At 37.1% G+C, this 12,456-nt stretch overlaps 1 protein-coding gene across 1 annotated transcript in view; it reads left to right on the plus strand.

The window, feature by feature from the left end:
* Window positions 1–7,965, plus strand: part of FAM81B (family with sequence similarity 81 member B) — a 57,672-nt gene extending 49,707 nt beyond the window's left edge. Inside the window, 3 exon segments of the mRNA XM_003261623.3 lie at window positions 4,235–4,370; window positions 5,922–6,117; window positions 7,832–7,965. Of these exon segments, the coding sequence (XP_003261671.2) occupies window positions 4,235–4,370; window positions 5,922–6,117; window positions 7,832–7,965 (466 nt within the window).
* Window positions 7,966–12,456: the final 4,491 nt, after the last annotated feature.

Genomic DNA, 12,456 nt, shown 5'->3' on the forward strand with positions numbered 1-12,456 from the left:
ATAATAAATATAGTAATTGTCATTTATGAATGCCTACCAACCACTAGCACTGAAGATACTCAATGCACCCAGCTCTGCAGGGTGGGTCTTATTTATCCCTATCTTAAAGATTAGGACATATAAAATCTTGGAGATTAATTTGCCCAAAATCACACAGCTAGAAAGTGTCTGACTCTAAAGCTCAAATTGTTTTGATCAATTCATGATGTTTCCATCTCACAATTCTGTCTATTGAAAACTAATTCTACCACAGAAATTTTTAAAAGGGAAAGACCACATTGACTTGGATGGCTGGGAAACAGGCTGCGAATGTATTGGGATTTGAACAATTTGGAATATCCAAGAAACAAAAGTCTTTCTATCAGAGTGGAGGCAGAATTGATTTTTAGTGTCACTAATTAGAAATCACATAACATTAAGAAGAAATTAGTTTGAGAGTTCTACCTCTAGGTGTAAAGTTAGTAGAAAAACAGTATTTCTTGGAAATAATTTTTGGTTTCTAATGTGAAACTTAGAATCTTAGACTCAATCTCCAAAGAAATAACAGCATATGGTCTGTCTTAAGCTCTTTTTCAAATACGATTACAAAAATGAAAAATATCTTCTGTTTATCAGCAAATGAAAGGCCACTAATTCTTTTTACATTCACACTTGGTCAAAGCCCTATCTAAGTTCTTGAGAGCCTGCTAGCAGTAATAGTTTCCAAGAATTCAAAATCTTGGAAAAGTTCATTCAATAGATTTTTTTTTAACACAAGACATTGGTTTTGGGACATAAGTGTACTGGCTAAACTGGCCTGGGATAGAGCTACATCCTCATTTCTGTATGTCATCCATGACCAAGGAAGGCAGACCCTGGCTGCCTTCACCACTAATCCCTCACTGCAGCTCTCTGCCTTGTGCTCTGCTATGTCTATAGATCTTCACTCAGCTTTCCTTCACTCTTTTGTAACTTTCTCCCTTATAATTGCTCTCGGTATATACTTTAATTTGATTAAATCAGCATAAACACTTAAAAATATAAAAACAACCAATAGCCCTCATCATCCTAGTGAGGTCTCTAGCTATAATTTAAATGTCTGACTTTTGTGTTTTGAGGAAAAGCAAAGAAAAAGCTCTATCTCATCACCTATCTATATACACCTAATAGAAATGCTCTTACACCTATTGAAATAGAAGATTTGGGATCTAAAATGTGAATGTAATCTAAGATAGATTCATACTGCTGAGATTTTTACTGTAAGTTCTGTAATTATTATGGCAAATCATGTCCATTATGTCTGGAAAAAGCTTATGCAAAGAAAAAGAGTTATACAAACTTTTATTTAACTTATTCTTTTCATCTTTCAAGGAGATTGCTGTTTCAAAAATGCTTTCAAATTTTAATAAACTACCAACAGAGTCCAACTTCTGAGTGTTACTAGGAAAATTAATCCCCAACTGCAAGCAAATCTTGTAGTAAAAGGATAAGTAGTAATTCATTCTTTATGGCTTTAATTTCATAATTTCAATTACCAATATGCCCTTCCAGAGATATTACATGGGCATACTTAATGTTTCCTTGGTTTTCAGAGGGATGTTAATATTGTATTAGTGATAAAAGAGTAAATGCTCTCATTTATTTGTTATACAGTAAAGGTGAGCACTGAAGGCTGGATTCTCAATTGTAAAGCTATCTCTTGATTATCTGGGGATTTACTGGCCCCATTAACTATGACTATTAATTAATACTTCCATCAGAGACAGGGAAAGGAAGATGAAAACCAAAGCAGATTAGATTTCTAAATAGCTTGACAAATCTATGATTTGTTGTTTGTCAGCAATGCTAATAAAAGATACTTAATGAGAAAGAATGTTCATTTAGCCAACTATTTATTGAGCACTTACTATATTCCAGGCATTGTTCTCAGCCATGAACAATGCAAAATTCTTGCTTTCATGGAGCTTAAGTTTTAGTGGAGGAGATGGAACACAAATTAGTGTGCGTCAGATGGTGATGAGAATTTTGGAGAAAAATTAAGTAGGGTAAGAGAATAGGAAGTTTCAAATAAGGAGAAAGACTTCTATTTTTTAAGGTGGTGTATGAATGTAAATCTGAATGAAATTAGGGCAGGAGCCAATGGATATTCTGAGGAAGAGTATTCCAGATAGAGAAAACAATTGGCTAAAATGAGGGAGTCTGCATATCCAGTGGGTGGGCTTATTTGTCTGAGATCCAGTTCAGACAAATTGGTTAACAGCTGTTAACCAATAGCACAGGTGATTGGGAATCATGATTAGACTAAGAACACGAACAGAAACCAACTCCATCTTCTTCAGTGTTGAGGTACTCAACAGTCAATCAAGATATGCCTCACATCTATGTGAAAAATATCACTCTGTGTCAAAAATAATGAGAGAATTCAGAGGACGAAGATCAGAATTTAGCTATTTGACTGTAACTAATATGACTATTGGAAAATTAACTTACATTTCCCATTCCTTGGTTTCATCATCTAAGTCAGGTTTCCTCAACGTTGGCACTATTGGTGTTTGGCTGGATCATTCTTTGTTGTGGGTCTCTCCTATGCATTGTAAGATGTTTAGCAGCATCTCTAGTGTCTACCCACTAGATGCCAGTAACACCTCTCAGTTGTGACAACCAAAATTGTCTCCAGGTGTTACCAAATGTCTCCCGGGGCAAGAAGGTGGGAGGGAGTAATTGCCCCCAGTTGAAAGCTATTAGCCTAAAAATAATGATTTCACAGAACTTGTATTTTCTAATAATTAGCCCAAACACTTTTTCCAAAGAGCAACAGAGGCATATACATGGAGTGTATGTCCAGCATGACTTAATCAATTAATTTCCAATGATAAACATCACAAACTAAATTATATGCATACAATTTTGTCTGAAAACATCAGAGCAATTATTACTTTAACTGTCTGTACCATACATTGTAAGACAGTCTGAATATTTTCAATAACAAACATTGTTCTTGCCAGTCTAACAGTTTTACCTATTCTAAAAGGGAATTTGAAGCCAACATCTTATCATGAGCAAGTCACATGCAGAAAACACACACAGAAACCACTCACAAGTCCCCATCCCTCATCCTACCTCTTCCCAGTCCCATATCTCATTTAATTCAGATTGGATTCCCCTCTCTCCTCAAACCCTTGGCCACTCTACAGTGACTTCTCAACTGATGATATATGATTCCAACCCTTTTATCCACTTCCATTTTTAAAAATCCTTCATTCTCTGTTATTTAATACTTCTATGGTGCATCATCTTGATAGGTCCCATAGGTACCTTCCTGTACCTCTATTACTTCTGCTTTTGCCCCATATGAGTAATTCAGGGCCTCTTTAAACGCCCCCTAAAAAAAAAATCCACTCACACAGACTCATTGGTAGCAATGGGGACTTTATGGAAGATTTTGCCTGAGACAAAGGCAAACTAAAATCCCCCTTGGTGCATTCCCTAGGTTCTCTGCGGGCTTTTCCCCTCCACTCTCCTGCCTCTGACCTTTCTCTCCTCTGCTAGACAATGCAGGTCCTCTCTGCCCCTGCTCGTCTCCCAGCCACATACTGGCACTTAGCAGGAGTCAGCAAACTATCACCCTTAGCCACATTTACCCACAGCTAAGAATGGTTTCTATGCATTCTAATGATTAAAGAGTTCTATTTCATGACGTGAATATTACATAAAGTTTGATTAGACTATAACCATACTCATTTCTTTACATATTATCTGTGGCTGCTTTCCCACTGCAGTGGAGCATTGAGTGGTTGCAACAGAGACTATATGGCCCACGACGCCTGAAATATTTACTATCTGGCCTTTGACAGACAACTCCTAGCATGAGTAATAATCCCCACCCCAAGGGAACTTATCAAAGTATTTCCTCCACACACAACCAGTGAGCCCGAGGCCATGAGAGGAATTCTGCATGGATAACACTACGTTTCAGTGTGGCTGTGGTTAGCTCCTAGCTGGCAGTGCTCCTGTCACTGTGTGTATGTATTTTAGGGCATGTAGAGGGGGTGTTAACAGTAGCTGGACTGAACTCAAGCTCAGGATGGGAACCCAAAGTGTACTTACCTTGCCTCTGGCACCTCCCACATCACCCCATGAATACTTGGCTAGGCACATTGAGTCTCATCACCTCAAAAAACTGCAGAGTTTTTCAATACTAATTTTTTATGTTTAAATTCACTTATTAAAATGAAACAAAACATTTTTCCCTTAGATTTCATTCACTTTCAAGTAATCTGTATGAAGAAGTCGAGAATAATAAAAAATGGACAGAAAACCAATTTCTCAAATATAGAAAAGACCACCTGGGCCATATAAATGAATGTCTGAAGGTGCTACAGGAGAAACTGGTGAGGAGTTCTGTTATTTTGTGAGGTAAACACCTGCATGGTCCTTGTTAGCAGTGAGTAAAGGTCTGGGAATTTGCACTTCAACATTTACGGTAATCTTCACTGCTTCAGTAACTTTTTTTTTAAGCACAATAGGAGTCCAGAGGCCTGTCTTCTGGTCCTGTTTGCTACTCCCCAACTCTGCAAACCTGTGTTTCTCAGAGTGTGCTCTACCTGTACCAAAAGAATCTGAAGAGGTTTTTTTTAAAAAAATAGATTGCCACCCCAGACCCAGGGAGTCTGACTCTCTGGGGGCCACCCCTGGGAATCAGTGGTTAAAGGCACACTCCCTGGGTGATGTGCAGACAAGTCATTTGATTTTCTGGAGATCTGTTAGTAGATTAAAGGTTTTCAAAACTCTTTTTTCAGATCAGACTATGTAAAGACAGCCCCAAGCTTTGGGGCAAGGCTACCAAGGTATATGAGAAATATACTTATTTCAGGGGTCCCCTCTCCCACTGCAACCAGCACATCTTACCCAATGGGAAGGGCAGCACAGCGCCATCACTGTGGTCAGTGGCTGCCAGTCCTGCAGGTGACTAAGATGTTTTGAGAACTTAGGTAGAGAGACTTTAGGCAGAGGCAGCTCAGGAAATAATGTCCCCAGCTCCAACCTGAGTTTGTAAACAGCTAATAGAGTTACAAAGGAGTCCAAGAGTTGGAGATAAACACAAAGCTTTATCACTGGAAAGGCTATCGAAGTATGTGTGGTAAGATCACAGCTGCCAAGTGGGGCTGCTAGCTCTTCACTCCTGAATTAGGCAGATTCCTTTACCAGTTATAGGCAGCACTAGGTAACCGTGGGGTCATTGTGCAGGCAGAAACCTCCCACCATAAGGAACACAGAGACTGGAATCCACCAACTCTTATTCCTGAGGCAAATGGGGCCAAAGAGAGGAGAACCAAAGGGGTCATACCTGCCATGCCCGGTTCCTGCTCCCAGATTCCCTGTAGAGAAGTGAGGAGAAAAGCAGCTGATTCTCCTAAGGCTGCCTCTGCAGTCCCTACCTTGGTTGCACATTAGAATCACCTGGAGAGTGCTTAAATCCTATCAGTGCTTGAGCGCCATCACAGACCAATTAAATCAGAATTCCTGGGGCTGGGGTATGGTCCAGGTGATTTTAATAAACGACTGGAATGGCGAGTCACTATTCTAGCTGAAGTCTGTCCACATGGAGGTATGAAATTTGAGGGAATATGTCCAAGAAACTCAGGAAAAGCAGTATCTAAAATGTTTTTGAATATTAGACTTAAACGCCAAATTCTCAAGGCATTTGGGCCACGCTACAGACCTTTTCTTTTATCCCATAACATGTTGAATTCCAGAAACTACAAAGGAACAGGGCCAAAGGGATTAACTCTTATACTTATGAACACAGTTTTAGATACAAAGGAACTTGGTTTGAATTTTCATGCTTAACATAGAAAAATGAATGTTAAAAATATTTTCTCTAAGCTGAAAGATAAATCCATGTACGTTTCTGAAGTTTTATCCCATAATCTCTTTTACAGGAAAAGTCTGAAAATAAAATGGAAGAAAAACTGCTGCAGCTTTCAAGCAAAGTAGAGAATTTCATTAACACACAGAAACAGGAAACACAACTAAGTAAAGTAAAGCATACAGAAAATAAATTGTCCAAAAAGATGGAACAAATGGAAAAGCAGATCTGGGGTGAATTAGAGACAATGCAGAATGAATATCAATCAGGTGAGCAGATACCTTTTATTAAGTAAAGAATATCTGTCCTTTCCTGTTCAATCCCTCAGTCTCCCACTTTGAGCTAATGGCCAGGGATCAATCTTGTCATTAGTGACATCGTTATGTATTTAATCCACTTTTCTAAATATCCTATAGAATATGAGTATTATACTGGAAGGCATATAAATAAATTAACTTTCTTCACTTACACTTGGCAATGTCACAGGCCTGCCATTGGTGTGAGTTTTGTTTTTTTTTTTTTTTTTTTTTTTTTTTACTAAGATCATGGAATTTTTACTAATTCATGGAATTGTCAGACTTGGAAAATCCTTGGACATACCCAAGACGTGACTTGTGGGTATGTTATGAAATTAAGAGCCTAAATCAAATGCCCTTCTCATTGAACTACAAGTAATGAGCTTGGACAGATGTCAGACTGGAGACCTGACATTTAGAAGTGAGAAAGAGGGATGAATTAGCAGAGTCCAGTATAATGACTGCTTTTCTTTTAAAGAGGCTAATGGCAGCAGTGTCAAGCTGAGCTAACATCAAAGAGGATTAATTTGAAAGGCTCGTCTAATTTCTCAAAGGGAAGCACATGGGATAGGTGCTGTGGAGCAGCCATCTGCCTTGAGTCATAATTCTGAGGGAATTACCAGGACTCAGAAGAGTTTCTTTACTAGAGAAAGTCCCAAGTAATTTTTTTTTTTCTTTTGTCTTCTAGATCTCAGAAAAATTCATGTGTAAATTCTACCAAATTTGGTCCTGTATAGAGATACCTTGGAGGTGCCTTGGGAGGACATGATGGTCTCAGTCTGCCAGATGTTCCTGGCATACAAGTAGAATTTGCTGCCTGGAAATTCAACCTTCACAATACACCCCTCCCACCGTCATATCAAAATAATGAATTATCTGGCCAGGAATCATGTCCCAAAGTTAACTGGCCCTTCTTTTAAAGGCTCTGCTTTCTGTTTAACTATCAGAGGTTTAATTTTACTTATTCCATTAGTAAAACTTCAGGGTGAACCGAAAAGGAATTTACCATCTGCAAGTTCTTTCATTTTACTAACAAGGAGGAGTTCTAGAAAGGGGGAAATTCAAATTAATGGTTTGCTGCTTTATGCCTTTAATAAAAATGTATTGAGAAACGACTCTGTGGAAGGCCCCAGTGAATAACAAATGGGTTGTGCCCTAAGGCCTTGAGGTTTGATAGGTCTGTGGTCATGAGTGACTAGACCTGCGTAAGAGAGATACAAAGTGCCAGGAGGGAGGAGGGCAGCAGGGTGCCGCTGTTAAGTCCCTCAAATAGGCTACTTTCAGAGAAGTTTTAAAATCTCATCTGTGATCTTTACCTTCAATTTGGTAACAAGACTAAAAAAAAAAAAATCACACAAGTCTCTTCTCAAAGCATTCAGAAAGAATAAAATATTTTAAATTTCTCTCACAATATAGAATTATGCAATATATTTGGGGAGAGGAGGAGAAAAATAATTAAATTTCACAATGAAACCAGATAACCAGATATAAGTTGAAACACTATTGTGAATGGATCTTCATGACATACATGAAATATATTATGTACAATTTTAGGCTGGTCTTAATAGAATTTAATGCCCTTGGAATTAAATGATAATCAATTATGGCAGGACTGCCGATTAGCAACTTTTTTTAAAAAAGCTCTAATGCATTGTTTAAGTGTACCTATTCTTTTACCCTCTTACAGGATTTAAATCAATTCATGACTCTCTCAGCTCCCTCCAACAAATACAGAAAACAAAGATGGATTTAGAGAAATATAAAGTACAGAAAGACCTAAAGAAATTACAGCGCAAGATAGTGGAACTCCAGGAAGTATAAACCTTTTCAGTCATCTTCTTTTTCACCAGCCAATGGAGTGAGTTGTTGGAAAAAGTTCTGAAAAAGAAAGTTACTATCTTTGGGATGTTTACTGCTTCTAATGTCTCCTTTTAAGGAGACAAATGTACCAGAAAAATAATAAAGCAAAGAAGCTTTGGACGTCTTGAATTTATTAATGAAAAAACTAAGAAATTTCTTTATATATCCGCCTTTATATATATATATACACCTACAAATAACGAAAGAGGAATCTACATAAGGTACATGAGTGAAGTAGGCCAGCTGTAATACATTAAAGAATGACAAGGGTTCTGGCAAATTGGAGAGCCCTTACTCTGTCTAAAAATAATAGCTACTATGTAGTGACAGTTCATGACTAACATATATATATATATATATATATATAATCCATTATTATCCAAAATTCCATTTTTCAAGAGAAATTCCTCCATTTTTAAGCTTTAGCAACTAGTTCAAAATAATTCTCAAACTATGTGAGACATGCCTGTGGAGCAGATATGACCTAGTGGTCAGTTTGCAACTTCTAATCTCAATGTTTGCAGCAAGTCTAACTTATGCATATTTAAAATGTTTCCCTTGTACTCAATATGTACCAGAATTATAAGCAATTCAGAGCCAAACCATGCAAAATAAGAGAATACAACAGTTTCCATGGAAACCTATCCAACATAATTTGACCTAGGTGCTAAATTCAGAAGTACTTCAAAAATGCTAGTTTCCTATACAATTAAAAATTGTCGGCCAGGTGCGGTGGCTCACACTTGTAATCCCAGCACTTTGGGAGGCTGAGGTGGGTGGATCACCTGAGGTCAGGAGTTTGAGACCAGCCTGGCCAACATGGTGAAACCCCGTCTCTACTAATAACACAAAAATTAGCCAGGTGTGGTGGCGTGCACCTGTAATACCAGCTACTCAGGAGGCTGAGGCAGGAGAATTTTGAACCCTGGAGGCAGAGGTTGCAGTGAGCCAAGATCATGCCATTTCACTCCAGTCTGGGCGACAAGAGCGAAACTCTGTCTCAAAAAAAAAATAGTCTAACTTTTCTAGATATAAATATTGAATATAGAGCCTAATATTGAACAGTAAATTCATGAAAAATAAAAACGAACTATTCAGGATATGCACTCTGCTGTATCAAGGACTAATTTCTAATCACAGAACTTTTGTAAGCTTGGCAATGGGAGCTTTGCTTCCGACTTAGGCTCCTACCTTGGCTTAGGGAAGAAAAGTGACAACTTCCTCCCCTAATACAGAGCAAGTTTACCTTCTGAGTTAATTTTTGACTAATGCTCACTTCTGTAATTTTTTTAAATGTATAAAACATCTCCTTTTGTTGCTATTAATAACCCACATGCAGCATCATTGAGTCTACAATTGAAGGAATTTTCATAGCAGAATTTCATGTAAGAGTTTAAAATGCAGTATGTCCAGTGATGATATGGTATCCAATGAAAAAGTAATAAATATTAAAATAATGCAATAGTAAGTGTCCTTTGTAACCAAGTATCATGCTAAGACAAAGGGCTAATATCCCAAGTAATCCCAAATAACTCTTACAAGTAAATAAGAAAATAATCAATTTTTTTTCAAAATGGGCAAAGGATATGAACAGGCAAGCCACAGAAGAATATAATAATATGAAGGTATGAGAAGATGTCCAACTTTACTGTTAAATAAATAAAAATTAAAGAAACCCTTAGGTACTATTTTCAAGACTGGCAAAGATTAAAGTGATTGATAATATTGGGCTGGCAAGGGTGGAGAAAAAGTGCACTCTCATACATTATTGGCGTGTCTATAAATTGGTACAATGATTTAGATGGCAATTCGAAAACATCTGTTAACATTTTTAAATGTAAATATCTTTTGATCCTGCAATCCGTGGCTAGAAATTTATATTACAGGGGGAAAAAAACTCCCAAAGTTTGCAAAGATATATGAACAAGAATGCTCATTATAGCATCATTTGTTATAGTAAAAAAAAAAAAAAAAAAGGAAAAGAAACACCAAAACCAGAAAACACCCAAATATAAGGAATTGATTGACTAAATGGTATTAACCAGACCACTCCCCCCTCCACCCAATGCTGGACAGCCCTTTAAAAAGAACACAGAAAGATGTCCAAGATACACTGTTAGGTGAAAAAGACAAGTTTAAAAGCAATATGGGTATGATCCACTTTTGTCAAAAAATGTTTTAACTAAGTTAAACATAATATGCATATACTGTATGCCAAAAAAGGTAAGAATTTACAACAAACTTAGTAGATTCTATTTTTTAAAAAAACTTCTGTTTTCTACATTAAGGATTTATGAGAGCTTTTATATTTTTGTATAATATTTTTGTTTCTACTAAAATATTTTATAAAAACAACAACAAATATAATAGGCTGAAAGAATAACTCTTTGTAATGAACTAAATAAATGATTGTAGGGAGGGTTAAATTAGGAATTACTATAGACTAAGAGTCAAGTCATCTCACTCCCTTTTTGCTATGCAGACATGGCTACAAAAGCAGAGAGGATACACAGCAACTGAAAAAAACATATATTTTCTCCTTGTTCTAAATGTTCTAAACTAATTAATGTTCTAAAATGTTCTAAATTAGATTGTAGTTCAAATAATAGTGTAAAATCAGGCCAAAAGTTTTCCCAGAATAGATCTTTCATTGCCATTGGCCAGGACAGTAACATGTGGGGCAGTAGATCAAAGGATCAAAGAATCCTCTATCACCACTCTTCTACTTGGGATGCCAAATTGAGGTGTTCACGGGTTTGCACAGACTCTAGATAGTCAAAGAACTATGCTCATTGAGCAGGTGGACCCAGGTTTCTCAGAGTCTAAAGCTTATGATGTTTCAGTTTGTTATTGATGTACTGTCCTGATGCCAGGTGAGTTAGCACAGAAGTCTATAAGAATATTCCTGGAAGCCACTGCTAATCAGGACAGCTAGTAGTAACTCCACACAGAAGTGACTGTGAACAACATGAATATATCCCTGTAATCCAAATGTATCCCCAACTCCTCTTTGTCCACAGCCACTCCAGCACCACCTGACATCAAGAGAAGTGGGAGTGAAAAGAGGCAGTGGTCTTAATCAGTGGTATTCATCAATTATGTTTAAAATGTCTTACTTCTGTAAATTTGACAATGATCTTGTAAATACATGGCTAGAGCTCATGCAAGCAGGAGCCCCTGAAGCTTAAGAGCCATTGTTTCACAGTAAATTCACCTCTGTTCAAGGAACCAGTGGAGCACTAGGCCTCCCTCCCCTTGCATTTATTTTGACAGAAATCCAAAAAGATAAACAAAACTATCCTCCTAAAGAAGCTCGATATACATGGCACTTTATTCCTTATCAAACAATATTACTTAATCCTTTGGGAAATGTCAGACTTCTCTTCTCACAAATATAGGATGATTGAGCACTGGAGAATCTGCAATCCAGATCCATGGTACAGACTTGAGGCATATGTTAAAACATTCTTAGGTAGTTTTTACTTTAAGTATAAACACCATTTAAACAGTCTTGGATAGTTAAGGGTCCTGCTGTCCTTAAATTTCCTGTTGTTTCCTTCCTATTATCAACACCTGCTCTTAGAAAACATAGGAGAAAAGCCCCTTGACATTAGTTTTGACAATGACTTTTTGGATATAACACCAAAAGCACAGGCAACAAAAGTAAACAAGTGAGATTACATCAAATTAAAAAGTTTCTGCACAGCAAAGGAAACAATTAGCAAAATGAAAGAACCTATGAAATGGGAGAAAATATTTGCAAACCATATATCTGATGGGGAACTAGTATTCAAAAACATATAAGGAACTCAACAACTCAATAGCCAAAAATGCAGATAACCTGATTAAAAAATGGGCAAAGGACCTGAATAGACGTTTTTCCAAGAAGATATACAAATAGCCAACAGATATATAAAAACTCAAATGATAACAGGTGTTGGTGAGGATGTAGAGAAAAGGGAACCCTCATGCACTGCATGTGGGACTGTAAATTGGCACAGCCATTAGGGAAAACAATATGGAGGCTGTTCAAAAAAACTAAAAATAAAACTATCACATGATCCTGCAATCCCACTTCTGGAAAATAAAGTGAAAACAGTATGCCAAAGAGATATTTGCACCGTATGTTCACTGCAGCATTATTCACAATAGTCAAGATGTGGAAACCACCTGACAGATGAATGGATAAACTGTCATCTATGTATATACATATATATATATAATTCAAGCTTACAAAAGAAGGAAATCTTGCCATTTGTGACAACATGAGTGAACTTAGAGGGCATTATGCTAAGTGAAATAAGCTAGGTACAGAAAGCTAAATACTGCACAAATTCACTTATATGTGAAATCTCTTTAGAAATAAATGAAGAATAGAACAGTAGTTGCCAGAACTCATAGAAATAAACAGAGAATAGAACAGTAGTTGCCAGGGGCTGGGAGCTGAGGCAA

The sequence above is a fragment of the Nomascus leucogenys genome, chromosome 2 (assembly GCF_006542625.1).
Source record: "Nomascus leucogenys isolate Asia chromosome 2, Asia_NLE_v1, whole genome shotgun sequence".
Classification (NCBI taxonomy): domain Eukaryota; kingdom Metazoa; phylum Chordata; class Mammalia; order Primates; family Hylobatidae; genus Nomascus; species Nomascus leucogenys.